Source organism: Numida meleagris, chromosome 7 (genome assembly GCF_002078875.1).
Source record: "Numida meleagris isolate 19003 breed g44 Domestic line chromosome 7, NumMel1.0, whole genome shotgun sequence".
In the NCBI taxonomy this organism is placed as follows: domain Eukaryota; kingdom Metazoa; phylum Chordata; class Aves; order Galliformes; family Numididae; genus Numida; species Numida meleagris.
In genome coordinates this window covers 6028691-6048129 of record NC_034415.1, presented here as the reverse complement: position 1 = coordinate 6048129, position 19439 = coordinate 6028691, and the positions used below count along the sequence as shown (strand labels likewise).

The 19439-nt window shown below is 47.1% G+C and overlaps 1 protein-coding gene across 7 annotated transcripts in view; it reads right to left on the bottom strand.

The window, feature by feature from the left end:
- Nucleotides 1–16192, bottom strand: part of KLHL20 (kelch like family member 20) — a 24302-nt gene extending 8110 nt beyond the window's left edge. For 3 of the 7 annotated variants that reach the window (XM_021404296.1, XM_021404297.1, XM_021404293.1), the window contains exons 1-10: nucleotides 16044–16192; nucleotides 14775–14835; nucleotides 8785–9358; nucleotides 5293–5451; nucleotides 4389–4483; nucleotides 3065–3180; nucleotides 2507–2690; nucleotides 1248–1391; nucleotides 942–1075; nucleotides 130–338 (exon numbers count right to left, since the gene is read on the bottom strand). In XM_021404296.1, the coding sequence (XP_021259971.1) occupies nucleotides 130–338; nucleotides 942–1075; nucleotides 1248–1391; nucleotides 2507–2690; nucleotides 3065–3180; nucleotides 4389–4483; nucleotides 5293–5451; nucleotides 8785–9358; nucleotides 14775–14797 (1638 nt within the window). In that variant the 5' untranslated portion in view covers nucleotides 14798–14835; nucleotides 16044–16192. Of the gene's footprint in view, nucleotides 1–129; nucleotides 339–941; nucleotides 1076–1247; nucleotides 1392–2506; nucleotides 2691–3064; nucleotides 3181–4388; nucleotides 4484–5292; nucleotides 5452–8784; nucleotides 9359–11412; nucleotides 14752–14774; nucleotides 14836–15639; nucleotides 15840–16034 lie in introns of those variants that run through there. The other 4 variants (XM_021404298.1, XM_021404294.1, XM_021404295.1 and 1 more) reach the window with 4 other exon arrangements.

Here is a 19439-nt window from a genome sequence, read left to right as displayed (position 1 = left end):
TTTCCCTCTCTGTTTCTATTCTGAAAGACATAGAAGAAGCAGGAGGGCAATGTCACCTGATAATGCCCTAGCCCCACTCTCACCATGTGATGACAGATAGTACAAGCAAGCAAACCAAGCCAAACTCACTCCACTCCGTCGGGATGTCATGGCCACGACAGGAGACCACTGGTTGGTTCGAGGGTTGTATCTCTCAGCACTGCTAAGCTCCGTCGTGTCATCTCTGCCTCCCACAGCATATATCATGTCCTGGTACACTGCACAGCCCAGGTGCTTCCTCCTCGTCCCCATGGGTGCAATCGTATGCCAGCGGTTCTCCTGGGGATTGTACCGTTCCACTGCAGAGGAAATGACACATCTTTGGGAACAGGGTTGGCAAGCAGTGGGGCAAGCACTTTTGTATCTGCATCTGAAGTACTGTTCAATCTGTAAAGACACTGCAGCGTCCACACAGCAAATACAGGATGTACCAGTTTGTTCTGCCACTCTAATGCTTTCCTTCCACAGAAAGCTTGCTTTTCTCTCTCTCGTCTCCAGTCCTGCACAGTCAATCAGATAGAGCATCTTCACTCAAGAATGAGTTGGCAATGCTACAAAATGATCACCATTACCATATTGCAGTAGTTTGAACTCTGACGCCTTCTCTTCTACAGCAGTACAAGGCTATTGCAGAAAAAAAGATATGCTTGCAACTGTTACACAAGTGAGCAAAGTGTTGTATTCAGGACAGTGCCAAATGCAGCATCAAAGGGGAAAAACCATACATACACACAGAGGTAACAGTGGTTCACAGGAGCAGACAGTGAATGACCATATAGCAAAATCCCATTTGAAGGATAAAACTGGTCATCAAGATATTCAGCTGCCATCTGGAGACATTAAAGGCAACAAACAGGACCATGACAAACGCTGACAGCAAGGAGGTACAGTAAAAGGCATACCAGTGTTGAGAGGAGAGGTTCCATCAGAGCCTCCCACTGCGTAGAGAAAGCCCCCTAAAACAGCCACTGCAACTCCCAGGCGCCTGGTGCTCATGGAAGCCACTCGAGTCCATTTGTTTTCTTTGGGATCGTACCTGGCAGAAGAATAAACATCAAAGCTCACTGAAGCATCAACATCTTCACAAAAGGGGTAGAATGACTGATCTTATCATCCCCAAAGGAAAATCCCCACGGGATTTGTACTTTTACCTCCTCCCATGCTCCCTCTTCTTTCTCTTTTAATTTTGTTTTTAAAAAACTAAGTACCTTTCCACAATGTTGAGGCAAGAGACACCATCCTGGCCACCCACAGCATAAAGGTAGCCCCCAAGAACTGCTACTCCAACGCTGGTCCTGCAGGTGCTGGTGGGGGCCACGTCACTGCTCCATTGATTGGTCTTTGGATCATACCTAGAAAAACAGCACAAGCTGCTTATCTATGCTTCACACTCTCCCATGTTTGGAAACTACCAAAGCAGTAAAATTCACCCATCTCGAGTCTGAACCGCAACACAGCTATTTGTAAGTTGAATAAACATTCCAAAATTACGCAATGCGTGCAGCACACGTAATTGCAGGGATGTTCAAACCACAGGGCAGATGATTCAAACTGAAGATCAAAGGTTGAGGCTCATAAGAAAGCACATTACCAGGGACTGGCTGACACGTGCTAACTTGCATCTGTGCAAAGAGCAGCAGCCAGATTTACTCTGCTGGATATTCTCTGCAGTTCACACAAGAACTCAGTCAACACTGGACCTGCACTTCCAGACAAAGATGAAGGAACTGGACCAACCTGGGAACTCAGAGGCAAGGAACAATGGTGCATAGCAGAAAAGTGCAAGATGTGAGAGACATAAGGTCACGACGTGGGAAGCTGGCAGTATGCAAAGAGACAGTGAAAAGAAGGGGAGGAATATTTGTATAGCTCATCGGATTTGTTAGAGGGAAGAGATTTGGAGTGCATGAGTCATGTGGCTTGTAGGCATGCAGATTGCAGTATGCTGTTCCCAAAAACATGAAGCTTGACGCAGCTTGTTCGACTTGTGTCTTCCACAGGTCTAAAACTGACCTATTTTCCCTCTTCTGTGTATTTGCAGCGTTCCTTAATTCTGCAGTTACCAGTCTGCAATGAAATTCCATGATGCTTTCCCTCACCATTGAAGTAATGCATACTGTAACCTCAACCTTCTTCAACAATGCTAAAAACAAACCAGCAACTGCAAAGAAGGTTAACCAGGATCGTCAGTCCTCCCATCAATTACAACCAGACCCACCTCATCACAATTCTTCCTTACACCAAAGGCTATGTCTTATGGCGTTTACTCTTGATTTAATGAGACAAGTTGAACGTGTGAAGGCCTATTCACCAGTAAACCAATACTGAAGGGGTATCCATGTAGATAAGTAATACAGATTTGAGGTTTTCAGCAGAAAAAAAGGAAAAGAGCTGGCAAAATGAAGCTTGCACTCAAGTTTAAGAACTCAGAATTAATATTCTGCACGCTGGCCTTATGGAGACCTACCTTTCTACACTGTTGAGGTAAGAGGAACCATCATGGCCTCCCACTGCATAGAGAAGGTCGTCCAGAACACTGACACCAACGCCACAGCGCCTTTTGCTCATGGAAGCCACCATCCTCCACTCGTTGGTTTGAGGGTCATACCTCTCCACGCTGGAGATCGCATCCCCGCTACACCAGCCCCCCACTGTTGGGACCAAAGACAAGAAATAGCGTCACAAGAACACACCAAGCACTCACGTAGCTGCACGTGTGCCTGCTACAAATAATCCCTCTGCGCTTCGGCAGCCTTAACCCAGTAGTTTCATCTCTCAGAGTTCATCGTTCTGAGGAATGCAATTTAGAAGCCAGGATTTGATTTTCAAGAGGATTAACCCACGCTTGGAAGCCCTGTGGCACTGACACCACCAAAGCGATCACACAAGCGAGAAAGCGCAAGCTGACTCCAATCTCCAAATATCAATGCACAGGTCATTCGGGAAGACGTTGAAAAGGTTATGTTGCAAGGAAAACTATCACCAGAAAAACAGATTTGAATCTGCCAGCAGAAGCTGTACACACCTGCAAAGAGTACCTCTCCACAGCGGATGGGTTTGCGTGGTCTAGTTCGTGGTCCTTGCATCAGCGGTCGCTCTTGGGGTAACAGGAGATAGTTTTTGGCTTCGTCCACTAAATCTCTGCGCAAGACAGGAAAATATTAATTCCCAAAGTTCTCTTGAAACTGGTCAAAGGGGAAAGCATGAATCAAAACTGATGGTAAGAGCAGTCAGCAGCAGTTGTGCAATTCAGGTGTTTGCAAATCACAGAAGTGCACGAATAGACGCAGCTAAAACATGCACTGCCACCAAAATACTCATCAATTGTTTAGTAGTCACTCACGCAGTGACAGCAGTCACCTAGCATCAATTTCTGGCTGGAATTAGTATTAAATACTACTAGCTATAAAGACTGATCAAAAAACGGTGATGAGATTTCTCAGGCTTACTGTACCAAAAAAAAAAAAGTTTGCCTCAAGCTAAAACTTAAACATCAATGGTTTTTGCCTTGGAACAACATGGGAACTGAAAGGCACACATTCATAATACACGCATGACCAATAGATGGAGATAGTATCCTTCTGATGAATATTTTCTCCTTGAGCTCTGGCCAGCTCACACTGTCCATCCATTAACGACTTATCTGGTCTAATCCTGATATTCCAAACCCTTGAATAAAACAAACCAGAAAGAAGTCCTCCTCCCATCTACAAGTGTGGAATTCAGCCAGTATGATTGCTTAATCAGGAGAAAAACAGTTTAGCTTATCCCCTGAACTCTTCCACATTAAGCACAACAAGGAGAAACGTGTGCTTACAGATAATGTAAAACTCCACAAGAATTAGAAAGGTGAGACTTATGCCACAAGAGAAGGAAATGACAGCTTCCTTCCACTAGCAACACAGGAAAGAGACTACACCTGGAATCTGCTCAGTTATCGAAGTCAAGATGTTTTGCATACAGCCATTACTTCAACTCATAATGAGATCACCAATAAATGCCACAAGCAGTAAGCTGGAATGAAAGGCCATGACTACAGAAAAAAAGTGAAATGGAAAACAATGCACTGAAGGGTACTTTTTTTTTTAACCAGAAGTTAACCTGCTTACTCCAGTTCTGCCATTTCAAAGCAAAAAAATCTTTAAAAGAAAGGAATTCCTCTAGGGCACGCTACCAACTATTATGCAAAGAAATAACACGTCGTCTTGCATTTCGTCTTGTTGCAAAAGATGAAGTTGTGAGATATTCCCCATTCACTACTAACAAACAAGCAGTTTCAAGAGAACAGATGTCAGTAAGGCTCCCTAATACAATGAAACCCCTTTCTGTAGCTCAGCAAGGAGATTTACCGGCATTCCTCATCGCTCTTAATAAGAGGATCAGAGCCCACTGTACCCACAAGAAACTTGGGACTCAGCAGAGGCAGGCGAACGTGCTGGAGGACCTGCAACACAGAACAGAGCAACACTGTAGATAAGCTGTAAATCCCCAAACAGGAAGAAATTGGGGGGGAAAAAAAATACTGGCTAATAATGATAATAAGCACAAGCAGGTACAGACAGAGGGACCTGGAAAGATGTACAGTTTTAATGCCATTAATAAGAGCTACCTTGAGGACAGCAGGATTTTTTTCTTTGTTTGCTTTTAAACAATTTTCAGAAGCTTTCCACTAAATATAGTTGCATTTAATATCTGTATTTCCAAAGAAGAAACACCAGGGTAGACACTCGCTTCTTTTGATCAAAAAGCCTGAGACTTCAGAGGCTTTCCAGCTGACAGCTTTGTCAGAATGGGTGCTTCTCTGTGAAACGGCTTGGCTTAGATGAAGCACTGCATTTCAGCAAAACCATTCTGACAAGCTCCAGTATAAGATCCTGAGGGCTCAGGCATAAATCAAACAGCAGAGCTTAAAGATGCACCTCAAATGAAGATGAGCTTTTCCTTACCCACTGTTTTTCGTGCAACACTCAAAGCAATCCAGGCAAACGTGTCTGGACAGACCACTGGAACAATCCAGTTTGGCAAGCCCTACCTGGAAACAATTCAACAAAGCCCCTTTTTGAAGGTCTGGTTGCTGCATCTTCCAGCCTAGATGAAGGGAAGATGCCAACCTTCTAACACAGGAGGAAGTCAAAACTACCATGGTGCTGCACGCGCTCAGATCCGTCACGCTGCTGTTGCATTGCCCCATCAGTCCTCATTACTCGTCCCCTGGATAAAAGGGGTCCTGAATGTCACTGAGCTCGTTATTACCTGTGGCAGCTGGGGTCTTCTTTCCTGAATGCTGTACTTCACCCAGGCCATCACTGCGTTGAACACCTGCTCTTCACTGCGAACATTTAACTCGTCGCTGGATATAATGTCTATGAGCTGATTGGCAGGAAGCAGCATGAACTCCTCGCTCTCCATTACCTGGTTAAACAGAAAACAGAAATGGGGACAGCGGCCAAAGCACCAGAACCATTCACACTCCTGCCTCTCAGTGCAACTCTAAAGGACAGATGGCCCACTTGAAGTAGAGCCCAATGGGCTGATCCAGCAAAGTGTCAACTACCCATCGCTATCTTGCCATCGACACATGACAGGCTTGCTGCAAAATGCTAGCAGCACACCACAGATGCATAAAAAGGTTTCCATAGGATGGTTTTAAAGGGTTAAGTCACAGAACACACCGGTCAGGTTTCAAAACTCAAAAAGAATAAGGTGTGTCTTTACAATCAGCCTTCCTGCTTGCCCTGTATAACTTATAAAGCAGCATCAGAATAGAGAGGATCTGTTCTCAAGCAAACCAAAGCAGAACACAAAAAACAGAGTCTCAGAAACAAGCGACCAAAAACTGAATGCCAGTTTGTGGCAGAACAGAAAATATTTCTGGACAAGGAGATGGATTCATAGGATCCTCCCCCACTTCTTTTAAATATACACACAGAGCACGTGCGGGTCCGAAGGCGCTTAAGAGGGAATCAGAGCCTCTGAAGGCCCTAAGGACTCATCCCTTGTGAAACTCAAGCTGCTGACAATCTGCCAGCACCTTAATTCCTTCAGCACCCAAGATAGAGACCAGCTCCTCAGGAGGCCTCAGCTGCCAGCTCCCAGCACGCAGCTCTGAGCGCAGGTGCCAGGGCTGCAGGATGCTGTCAAAGAGTTTTGCTTGACATCCATCAGTTCAGCTTCCCCACAAGCATTCCCAGCCCATAGCTGGTCACCCGAGAGGTTCACTGACAGAAAATACCTGAATATCAGCTTGTCCTTACAATTTGCAACCATGTTAGAACTTCATGACTTATGCCATGATCTGTAGCATAAAAGAAAGACGATTCCACGCTCATAATTCTATTATGTTAACAATGATTACATTTGCAGATAGAGTAAGGATCTGAGTCTATTGCTACAAAGTACAGCTTGTTCATCCCTATGTGTATTTTTTCCCCTTCACACAAGGTGTCAGAGAGCAAACCAAAAATACGAAGGCTGCTCTTGTACAGTCATTTCACATCTCACGTGCAGGACTCACTGGGGGTTTTAGGCAAGAAATTAAACTGAGGGGAACAGAAAACTTGGGAAAACATCCTACCAAGAAGGTGATGATGGAATGCAGCAATATATGTAACAGTTAATAGAAGTAGAGGTTGCACAGCAGAGGATATGAAGCAATTCAGCCTGCACTTGAAGTAACTGCATGGGCTGGCCTGAAGCCTAGTGCTTAATATTTGACACTGCCACGCAGGAAATTCCCATCTCATGTTTCTCCTTGACGGTTCGGAGGAACAGTGACCGTACAGAGGAGGACACATTTTCTATCAGTTATCTCCCTCCCCTTGGTAAGGGATCACCAATCCACTCTCCGGATGGAAAGCAAGGGCAGCACAGAACACGAACCCAATAAGGAACACCATCAGCACTGGCTGCAGAGAAACAGCAGAAAGGAAAGGGGAGATCGTTAGGGATGAAGAGCAGCTGAACTCTTGGATACTGAGCGGGACACCAAAACCTGTCCAGGTCAAACAGACAGCGAGCTAATCTAAGTGATATAGTTAACTCAATTAGAGTTTGCATCATCTTTAAAGAGGAGGGTGTTTTCTAGAGTCCAAAACTCCTGCCTGCGTGTACTTTCACGGGGAAAATGAACACAGGAAGCCATCTCTGAGGAACTGTGAAAGAAAAGAACCCACGGCAGGCAGCCCTCGACAGCCAGCTGCAAGTATTAACACTAACACATTCAGATACAAAAGCGTTACGCTGTCAAGAAGTTATTTAGAGGCTTGTAAGCATGTCCTCCTCATGTAATAATAAGAAGAGCGCAGCTCTAACCCTTAAAACCACCAAGTACCGAAAATAAACAACCATCTGGTTACCATCCTGCTCCCAAGGAAAAACTGCAGAAAAGAAATGCAGAGCAAGCACACAGCACGTGACATGGATAGCTAAATGCAGGGCTTTGGATGTGGGGCTTTTGGGAAATCACCGAGTTCTGGAAAAAACAAGCTCTCAAATAGCAAATTCTGTCTTCATGGCTAGGAAAGTCATGTTTAATTCCAACTTTTAGAGTCAACTGATGTCACGTGTCTACAGTCAGATATCAAGTATTGTCCTCAAGGCGTCCAACAGTCAAGTTCAATTGTGTTTGTCTCTGCGCATAATTTTCTTAAGTACTACCTGACTGAAATTAATACAATTCCAATCTGCTTCCTGCAGGGAAAACAAGAGTCTGCAAGCTGCAATCAATCACATACCACCACTTCTCTGGGGAAACTGAATTAGCATCAGTACTCCATCCTGGAGTTACCACTGCCTTTGGAAAGGATCTACTCGTGAAGCAGGTGGAAAGAAGAGGTCTCTCTGCAGCAGGCTACCTGTCCCAAGGGATAGAAGTGCAGCTTCTGGAAAAGGCAAGAGAGAAATCTCCCTGCCAGGGGAACACACCTCCATGCTGAGAGCACCCCCAGAGAGCAGCTGCTTCCAACACACACTAATTCTTACCCTTCCAACCAGAAGGAAAGACACCACTTAAAAACGTTGGGCTCTTTTCTGCATCTGGGTGTAAGAATGAAGTAAAGACCCACTCTGCTCTGGGAATTGCTTATGGAATCCTTTATTACGCTGATCCTTCCCTGAACTGGTAGCTGGCAATTTTTTTTCCCCCAAAAAATGTTCTATGGAGAATTTCAAAAGCAAGAGAGACTTGAGCTTATGAAGGTCAGCCACAAAATTACACGTGTGAATTCCTTTCACATCCAGCTATCCAGCTTCTGCTGAATAATAGATGCAAAACCCCAGTTCTGCTAATAGCAAGGGAGCTGAAAGCTTCACTTGATACAACCGTATGCTCCCCCAGTTCCCTCATACTCCCAATCCCTACAGTCAACACATTTTTATTTCTGATATGTTATCCTCACTTTAAGACTCTTCTCCCCTCCAATCATGTAGAATCCCAAACGCTTTAGTGCAGTACACCATGGTGCAGCTACATCAGTTGCAATGCCAAACACCACCTACATCCGTGGCCCTGCCTTCCACGTAGCATTCACCACAGAGCTCCAAAAGAAGAAATGCTCTGGATCATATTTATGATATACAGAACAACCGTGAAACACAGTCCTGCAGGTACCTCTCCCCTCTCTTCCCCAGCTGAGGCTAGTTCTGCTGATAGGAATGGATACTAAGGACAGGGTTTGGAAAGAAGCACAAAGTAAGAGTAGCCCACAGTTCTCTCTAAACCACGGTTCCAGCACAGTGGCCTCTTACCTCCTGAAAGTTATGCTGGGTGAACTTGTCAGCAATCCTCAGCAGTTCACGGCACGAGTGAGTGTCAGCAAAAGCTCGGATGCCCAGGCAATTGGAAGGGTCCAACTGTCTCTTAAGGAACTCGCAGCAGGCCTCCTGGATCTCGGCCAGCTGGAGAAGGCAAGCAGCTGGCAACAAAGTCTGGACATTTCCCTCTTCCACAGTGATCTGAGAGGTGTAGGCAAAGTCAATGAGCAGCTCCATGGCCCTTTCGTCGATGTCTCTGATCACCACTTCTGTCTGCCGACTCTCCGCCAGCTCCCCGGTGAACATGGCTCTGAAGTACGGGCTGCAGGCGGACAGGATCACCCTGTGGGCATAGATCTTCTTGGCACCTACCACCAGCACCACATCGCACAGCTCCCGGTGCTTCCGCAGAAGATTGATGACTTCCAGAGTCTGTCGAGGGTGTTTGTCGGAGATGTAAGGCATGCGAGCAGGCTGCGGCACCCCTTCCGGCAGCTTGTTAGGATCTCCCAGTGTGCATCGGCTGGTCACATCCATTCCGGTCTCCCCTGGTCGAGTACTGGTACACCTGCAGCAGGAAAAGCCAAAGAGAGGATGGTCATCAACTCGTCTATCACCAGCTGTCAGCCAAAGCTTGACACTTCACACCAATGACGAGGGCAAAACCAACGCTGCCCAGAGCTCCGCGGGAGAACGTGAATATAAACGTGATCACGCGCAAAAAAAGAATCAGTCTCAAACCAAATTCTACTTAGAAATAAATAAATGCCAGCTTGCAGCAGGCTTATATCTGCTTTTAGGATGCACCACAGTAACGTCCAACCACACATATATATTAACTGAACCTCGTAACAGGCCGGCATGGTAGAGAAATATCCCCATTTCACAGATGGTGACTCGAAGCAAAGAAGGTCGTCCAAATTGTCCATTGCCACTTGAGTTTTGTCAGGGCTGGAGATGGAATTCTGCTGCAAATAATTGCAGCCGTGTGATTCAGCCAAACTTCCACGCTCTTCTACCTGTGTGTTCGATAGGGGGTGTTCATCACCGATACCTGAACACACCCGGCTGTCCTGAGGACTTCAGATGGCCTGCAACCCACCACACAGAAGGCAACCAGGATTTGCAGGCCCATCAGACAAAAAGTCAAAACAAGGGAAGTATTCACAACCACCAACCTACTGAAAAAAAAAAAAAAAGGAAGAAAATAACACTCTGAACACGCAGAATGACATCTCAGTTGTCTGAATTTCTGCCCCCTGCCATATGTGAAATTACTGAAAAGGATGCGACAGCATCATGACCTATCAACTGCTCTGGAAATCAAGCAAACAGAGGAAACTATTGCCCCTTCCACTTAAAAAAAATAGAAAATAATGTCATTTGGAGCAAATGAAACACACCGAGCGAAGAATCAGACTGCTGACAGCTATGAATAATCAGTGAGCATGCTGGCTGCTGGAGATAGACTGAGAGAGCCAACACATCCATTTCCAGCTCCTCCAGTACGCTGGCATTTGGGAGTAATCACTACCTCACTTGGCTCATATTAAGAGCAAAAGAACAGACAGCTTTGCTATTGCTCAATGCGTTTTGCAGCATGCTCAAAGGAGAGAATTAAAAAAAAAATAACTCGCATCCTTTCCTCTCATTATTATGAGAAGTGCACTTTCCAACCACAAGCAAACCTGCCTCTTTGCAGCAGTTCCAATTACTCACTTGCATCCCAGACTGTTTCCCTATTCCCCCTACACTCTCTCCTTGATCACGGTATTCAGCTGCTTCAGACCATTACCTCTCCCTCCTATCTTCGTTACACAGATCCAGCTGGGTCTCCCTCTGCGTTTTGCTCCTGTTCAGCCTCTGCACTTGAAATGCCTTGCTTGTTTGCTTGTTAAATCTCTCTTCTTTTTTTTCTTTTTAAATATAGCCATCGCTGCTCTCCTTCCTTGACACCTCTGACAAACCCTTCTGCTCTTACGCTGCCTCTCACTCTCCTCCACCCACTCACATCCCTCACAGCCCAAATTCACTTTGCGGTGTTCCCAAAGCTCTGCGAAGCTGCTCCCAAACTACGCAGGTAAACGCTCCTCGCAGCGTCACCACTGAACTAAGTTCAATGGTACCCTTACAAAAACCTCAAGAAACCTTAGCTAAAGATGAATTTACCTAATTGGCTTTCTCTGGTAGTCCCCTGCAGCTAAGGGCAGACACTAAGTAATTTAATCCCTCGACCATGGGATGGAGGAAGGCAGTGACAAAGCCCCCCAGTACAGAGGCCAGCTCTCGCTAAGCATGCCACATGGATTTCATTGTGCTAAGGCCAGATTTGGACAGCCGTTCCCCATTCCCTGCCAGGCTAGAGCAGGCTTTTCTCCCCAAATCTTACTGCTAAACAGATCTTTAACTAACTGAAAAGGAGGCTGGTTATTAAGAACCTTAGGCGTTTCTGCACTGTTCCCATCCCCATTTATCTGAGCGTGCCTATTGTATCCAACCTCCTTTCTCCAAGAAAAAAAAAAAAAAGGGGGGGGGGGCTGGTTAATGATTAAAGAGAATTGAATGGCTGGGAAAAAAAAGAATAAGCAGCAAATTAGCATTCCTGATTCATCCATAACTTACCTCCAGGTAACGCAGAAGCAAGTGATCAATGGGCTTGGGAATTTCCATACTGGATCAAGACAGGTGCTTGACGTTAAGCACCGCGGGCTGCTGCTGTGCACAGGCACAGAAGTGTGAATTAAAAGGACACCGACAGCCTGCGTCTCCACGAGGATAATAATTTCACTGCATTATGTGTGCATTATGCATATATATGCATAGAGAATGAAACGATGACTCAGTAGCTTAGAGGTGTGAAAGACAGAAAGCAGCATTTGATTCTCACATGCTAGGCTAGCTGCTGCCCCCCCCCCCCAACGCATTCACAGCTAAGAGCTGCTCCCAGATACGCAGGGTGATTAAGAAGAGGCGAGGATAGAGGAGGAAATGTGTATGCGAGGATAAAAGATTGGTGCTCAGCTATGCAGATACGCTGGGATTAGCTGCCATCAAAACGCAGGGCTGAGGAAACCAGCAAACACAATGCGATTAAGAAAGGGCTGACAAAGGATCGGATTCCGTAGCGCACTGCTGAGAAGTACCAATGGAAACACAGGCAGTCTGCCACACTAAGTCTGCAAAATAAACAGGCAGCTCTACCTCCATTTTATTCACCTACGCCACTTCCCCAAACCCGAGCCATTAACACGGGCACCGAGGAGACTTTCACCCTTACAGCAACACAGCTGCATTGAAAAACTTCAAAAAAAAACATCCAAGAATACACATCGAAGAAAAATACTTTCAGATAACATCATTGAGCTCCTTAACTTCAAGGTCAGGGTGGCCTGTGTTTTTTAGTTTCAGATTATGTATGTTTGAGCACGAGATCACAAGAAAGGTTTAATGTAATGAAGAAGAAAATAACTGATGGGACCTACGGCCCGTGAAACAGAACATGGAACAGGCTGAAAGCATCAGCTGAAATCACTCACTGCTCTAATGGGTTTCAGGAGCAACGGATTTTAGTAGCAAATGGAGATGATGAATCAAACCCGTAGCGATTTCTGTCAATGCCTAGCTTGGAAGAAAGGTCGTTGCTGGAGTCTTCCTCCCAAACTTTTCGTAGTTTTTGTCTTGAGCGAGAGCTGTGCCCACGCTTGAGAACTGCTCCAGCCCTCGTGCATTGCTTGAGCTACCTTACAAGCACATCACTGCCTGACCACCAACCTGCTGCGCTGGCTTCCTCGCTACAGACTTGCCTGATGATGGCAAGATTCCTGGCTGACCCCAGCCACCAGATCTGCTCTGCCCTCCTTAACTCTGCTGCCACAGAACTACGCCCCTCATCAGTAAGGACTCCTCTGCCTTACTGATGCCTTCAGAACAGTTTTCTCTTGCTGCTCCCTGACAGCGAGAGAACAGCCTGCCCCAACTATCACTTCATTGCTAACGCGAGATAAATCCTGCTTGTGGTGGAGAGAACGTGCTGATGTTCAATTTTGACAGGGATAGCTGCAATTTGTTTCCCGTTGAAATCACTCTCCCTATCCCCTGAATGCTGTACATATTTTATACCAACTCACCACATCTATTAACAGAGCACCGTCCGAGCCTGACTCCATTCCTGCAGGATCTGCCTGGACTCTGGCTTTGGTATTAAGTGGCTGCAGAGCCCTGAGTACAAGGATGAAAGCAAGTGCTCCCTCAGCTGCTTAGCTGCGCTTCATAGAAGCGCCTGGGAGCCCAAAATCCAGCAGGGAAGCTTCAACCCTTTCCTGCTAAATCAGCAGTAGAACAAACACATTTTAACAATCTGCACAGAGACCCTTACAACACAAACACATTCAAGAGCTGGACTACAGCAACGTGATGTGTCTAGGCAGAAGGGTTACCTCAGAAATCATGGCCATGGAAGTATGTCAAACAGGCCATCCACGCTCTGCACCGGCTTGCCACAGAGGGAAGGAAAACAAAAGGTACTGGAAGGTTTGGTCTGCATGAGTTGTTAAAGAAGCCTGAAGCTCCAGGGTCAGCACCACAACAGAAAACCTCAGCTGCTTCAGCCAGTGCTGCTGCTCACTGCTAGGGCTACCCCAGCTTGAATGGCAGACAGATCTTCTGCCACGGCAAACCCAAAGCCACAACCCCCCTGAATACCTATCAACCTCCACGATTCCATTCTCTGCCTCAACACCACAAGCAGAAGACAACAGACAAATTCAGAACCTCAATTTGTTTTGTTCCATTAGGAACTCAGAAACACAGGAGAGAGCCAAAGAGAACAAGCCAAGCTGGCCACCAGTTCCACATCATTCTGCAACAGCATTCTGACAAATGGAGCATGCCACAAAAACCTAAAAAGATACAGTTCTGTGTTGGTTAAGATTTAAACAGTCTGAGTTGTAGAAGACTGAGATGGAAGAGAGCTGTCCGCTCCTCCATGTGTCATGGAGAAAAAAGGAACTCACTGCAAAAGCCACAGGTTATCTCCTCTTTGCCCAAAAACCACATTTCTTGTCTTGGCAAAAAAAAACCTGAATAACATAACACAGCCCCAGAGATGCCCATATCACGTCCCAAGGTTTACTCATTAGTTTAATTGAAGCATCGTTCTGATGTTTACAGAATTATCCCTAGCAAAATTTCTCAACTTTTAACACCCTGGAGTACAGACCGACTAGGCAATTTGCATGAGTTCTCTCTACTTCATTTGGAGGCAAAAAAAAAAAAACTTCAGGAAACCTTACTCCCACACAGCTTGTACGCACAATACAACTGCTGTTAAAGTTTGTCATGGTACATTTAATAGTGAACAGCAGCCAGAGCAAGCAATCCTGTTTGCCTACCTGTCATCATGCTGATTTACTGGGACAATTCTTTTCCCCCTCTATGTAACAGAACATTTCTGATACAGCCACAGCAAGCACTCCCCTGAATTAAACTTCAGCTGCATCTTCAGCTCATTAGAACCGAGGCAGCTGGCATCCATAATTAGAAGAGGAAATCTCCTTTTCACCCAAGACCTTACCCCATTGGAGGGGCTAAACTCCTTTAGTTAAGGGAAAAGTAATGCCTCTCAGAAATCAAGTCCAATTTTATTCCTAGACTGTTTATTTTACACTATTAGAACACAGAAGTAATTGAATACTGGATTTTAAGAGACAGCAAGTGAGGAGGGGCAAAGGAGAACGTAGAATTACAATAAATCATCTTCCAAACTCTTCTCCTAACAACACATCCACTTCAGACATCTGGTCCTGTAAATACTGAGAACTAAACACACAGAAGCAAGGACTAAAGATAAATGCTTATACCCTAACTCTCCTATCCAGATCTTTTTTAAAAACAAAGAGGTTTTATGGTCTAAGCACTTCTGAAACCAACTCACCACAGAATTTATCACATGGGGTTAAGTGGAAGACAATTGTTTTTCATCTTACCTGCGCATTGGCTTTCCGTCCATGCACCGTGAAGAGAAACCTTCACCCTACGCTTCAAGACCTGATCAGAAGGACGAAAAAGAAGAAAAACAGTGATGCTGTGAAACAAGAGCCTTCCTTCCTCTCTTCGGTCTGACTCCGCGACAGCAGAGCTGACCATACCCACATCCTAATATGCCTTCAAGCTCTAATCCAGCTATAAAATTTGCAGCCTGGATTAACGTTGTCTCGACTGCAGAGGCTAAAGCAGACAGAAACATAATCATCATTAAAACTCATTTCACCACAGCCGCATAATGATTCGTTAGGCAAATGGAACACGCGGATCAAAGTCAGGAAACTGCCTGTCTGCTCGCTTGCCTGAACCCTTAGGATTGTTCTGCCAAAGGACAAAGTGCCTTGAGTGACAGGAGCGGGGCTCTCCCCCGCTGCGCAGCAGGGACTGAAGGCAGGCTGGCACCTAAGGCGCGGCACAGCGCTGACTTCAAGCTTAAAGAGCGTAGATTAGGCTAGATGTAAGGAAAAAGCCTTTTACAGAGAGGGTGGTGAGGCATGGGAACAGGTCACCCAGAGATGCGGTTGATACCTCCATCCCTGGAGACTTTCAAGGCGAGGCTGGATCAGGCCCTGGGCAACCTGATCGAGCTGTGGTGTCTCTGTAAATTGCAGGAGAGTTGGACCAGATGGCCTTTAAGGGTCCCTTCCAACTCTATGGATTCTATGGCTTGTTGTCACAGGAGGGTATTCCACATTCAAAGTGACACTCACAGGTTCCCTGCATCCAGACACCCAGCGGGGAGCGGTGAAACCATAGGAAAGGCAACGACAGGGGTGAGACTGAATAACTCTTAAAGAAAACACCTACCGCACTCAGAACAGAAAAACTTCACAGCACAAAAAACAACCACCCTTCTCAGACGATCGAAGCGGTCAGACGGAGCCCCGCACCCGAAGCATTCGGGGCAGAACTTCAAATGAAGTTGCAAAATGGCTCCAGCTGCGCGTGCCTACGTGAGCCAGCCCCCTCCCCGCAGAACGCCGAGCCCCGGGCACGCCGCGCTCCGAACCACCGCCTTCCCCACCGCCTCCCCCCGCCGCAGGTGCCTTCCCCTGCCGCCTCCTCACAGCACGCCGCTGGGGCACGGCCAACCGCGGCCGAGCTATTCTTAGGCCTCGGATTTAACCCCCTTAAAAAGAAATTAAAAAATCAGAGGGCTCAGGGCGAGCTGCGCGGCGTCAGCGCACAGCCAGCATCCGCACCCGACTCACTCGCTCACTGACGCGCGGTGCACCGTCGCTCCGAGCCCGGCCAGCCACCGGCCCTCCTCCGCGGCAGGAAGCGGACGGCCCCGCGAACCACCACCGGCCGCCAGCCCCTTCCGGCCCGGCCCCCAACCGCCCCGTGCCGCGGCTCCGCCCCGCCGTGCAGGCCCACGCAGGCCCGGGGGTGATTCTGTTTGTGATATCGGTGGTACAGCGTATAGCAACCGCTGTAGTGGTGACGTGCACAATTTTTAAGTGAATAGCATCATACAGTTCAAATCATTGGCTGTTCTCACCCAATGTCAAGTCCCCTTGAGGCACACACCAGACATTCCCATCCTTCCGCATTACCACCAAATGGACCCACGTCCTTGAGCAAAGCAATCTCACGGATGGGTTTGCCTTTGCCCGAGGCAGGAATAACCCAGACTGTCTTGCCCAGTATGTTTATCTTGTGCACTATAGAGACCTTATTCCCCTTCTGTAGTTCATAGAAGTCTTGATTGGGCGGGGCCAGCTGGATCCCTAACCATTAACTAACCAGGTGGCTTTTGCTAAATGAGTGTCCCAATGTGTGGATGTCCCAGCACCCATTGCTCTCAGTGTAGTCTTAACAGTCTGTTGTATCGTTCCATTTTCCCAGAGGCCATGCATGATAGGGGATATGACGTAACCACTCAATGCCATGCTCTTTGGCCTAGGTGTCTATGAGGTTATTTTGGAAATGAGTCCTGTTGTCTGGCTCAGCTCTTTCTTGGGTGCCATGTCACCACAAGACTTGTTTTTCAAGGCCCAGGAGAGTGTTTCTGGTGGTGGCATGTGGCACAGGGTATGTTTCCAGCCATCTGGTGGTTGCTTCCACCACTGTAAGCACGTGGAGCTTGACACAGTGCATTTGTGGGAGTGTGATATCATCCACCTGCCAGGCCTCCTCACATTTATATTTCGGCCATCGTCCTCCTTACCAAAGAGGCTTTAATCACTTGTCTTGCCTGAGGGCAGCACATTTCACATGCGTGGAAAACCTGTGTGGATAACATCCATGGTCAAGTCCACCGCTAAATCCCAAGCCCATCTGTATGTTGTATCTCTTCCTTGAAGGCCTGAGGTGTCATGGGCCCTCCAAGGTATAAATAATTCACCCTTATGTTGCCAGTGCAGATAAACCTGAGCCACTTCAATCCTAGCTGCCCAATCCACCTGCTGGTTGTTTTGATGTCCTTCAGTGGCGTGTCTCGTGGGTATGTGGACATTTATGTGACATACTTTTATGATCAGGTTCTCCACCCAGGCAGCAATATCTTTCCACGGTGCTGAAGCCCAGATGGGTTTGCCATTATGCTGCCAGTTGTTCTGCTTCCATTGCTGTAACCACCCCCACGGGCCATTTGCAATCAGCATCAACCTATTTTCTCCACATAGCATCAGTTACATGATGTGTAGAGGGGACCCTCCCTTTGAACATCCAGCCCAGCGCGGGCAGTCGGAATACCAAGAGGAGCCGCGCTTCAGTACCAACCACTTCCAAAGCAGCTCAAACCCCTCCATATGCTGCTAATATCCCTTTTTCAGTCGGAATGTAGTGGGTCTTGGATCCTTGTTTCTCCAGCTTCAAAACCCTAGGGAGTGACCTCCAGTATGCCCTAGTGCTTTCTGTCAGAGGATCTAGGGAGGTGATCCTGCCCCTCTGCTCTGTGCTGGTGAGGCCTCACCTGGAGTATTGCATCCAGATGTGGAGTCCTCAGTACAAGAGAGATGTGGACCTACTGGAGTGCATCCAGAGGAGGGCCACAAAAATGAGCCAAGGGAAAGAACGCCTCTCCTACAAGGACAGGCTGAGAGCTGGGGCTGTTCAGCACGGAGAGGAGAAGGCTCTGGGGAGACCTGAGAGCGGCCTGTCGGTATGTAAAAGGGGGCTGTAAGAAAGAAGGGGACAGACTCTTTAGCAGGGCCTGCTGTGACAGGACAAGGGGAAATGGTTTCAAACGAAATGAGGGGAGATTTAGAATGGATATAAGGAAGCAGTTTTCTCCAGTAAGTGTGGTGGGGCACTGGCACAGGCTGCCCAGAGAGGTGTGGGTGCCCCATCCCTGCAGACAGCCAAGGTCAGGCTGGATGGGCTCTGAGCACCCGAAGGAGCTGTACGTGCAGGTCACTGTAAATCACCTCCAGCACAGCTAATGCCCTCAGGTACTAGATACCTCTCTCCAAGGTGGTCCACTTGACTAGCTGACATAGAACGTCTTTCTTGAAGGGATACCTTTCCTTCATGTCTGATAAGAGTCGCCTCCATAGGGTGAAGGCTTGTGCCTGTTTTCCAATCACTTTGTCAATACCCCCTTCCCTAGTAAGGGACTTCGCTGCCCTCTAATTCCAGACTACTGGCCCCATTTTCACAGCATCAGAGCATCCAGGTGACTTGGAGAAAGAAAGGAGAGTTTACCTCCTGTTGGAGATGGGACCAGCAACTTAGAAGAGTACAAAGATGTTGCTAAGAAATGCAGAGAGGAAATTAGAACAGCGAAACCCCAGCTAGAACTTAATCTGGCAGCTGTTCTAAGAGATAAGAAAAAATGTTTTTGCGAATACATTAACTATAAAAGGAGGGCCAAGGTGAATCTCCATTTTTTATTGGATATGGTGGGGATCGTTACCACCGAGGATAAGGAAAAGGCTGAGGTACCCAACGCCTTTTTTGCTTCTAATAGTCAGGCCAGTTATTCTCAGGGTACTCTACTCCCTGATCTAGAAGTCTGGGGTGGGGAGAAGAATAAACCCCCCATAATTCAATAGGAAACTGCTGGAAACCTACTACTCAACCAGGACTGTCACAAGTCCTTGGGGCCAGATGGCATCTACCTGAGGGTGCTGAGGGAGCTGGCAGATGTAATTGCCAAGCTGCTTTCCATCATTTATTTGTGATGCTTTCCATCATTTGTGGTGTATAATGCTGAAAAGAGTCCCCAGATATAGGACCTGTAGGATGTCCACTGAGCATCAGTATCTTGCGTAGACACCTCCAACTGCCACAGGAGACCAGTACACTCCCATAGAGAAGTGGCAGCTGCTCAGAGGAACCACAGACTCCACACAGCACCAGGCAGTCCATCAGCATCAGATCTAGACCCCCCGTAAACATAGATCTGCTTATGTCCCATCTCCTATCCTCAGGCCCTTTGCTGGACTTTCACTGGTAGCTCCATGTCTCTTCTGTACTGGTGAACCCACAAGTGGACACAGCACTCCAGGTGTGATTTCACCAGTACTGGGAAGGATCACTTCCCTTGATCTGCTGTTAACATTTGGCTGATGCAGCCAGGAAACCATCAGTCTTCTTTGTGGCAAGAGTACATTGTTGACTCATGGTCAACTTAGGGTCCACCAAAACCCTCAAGGCCTTTT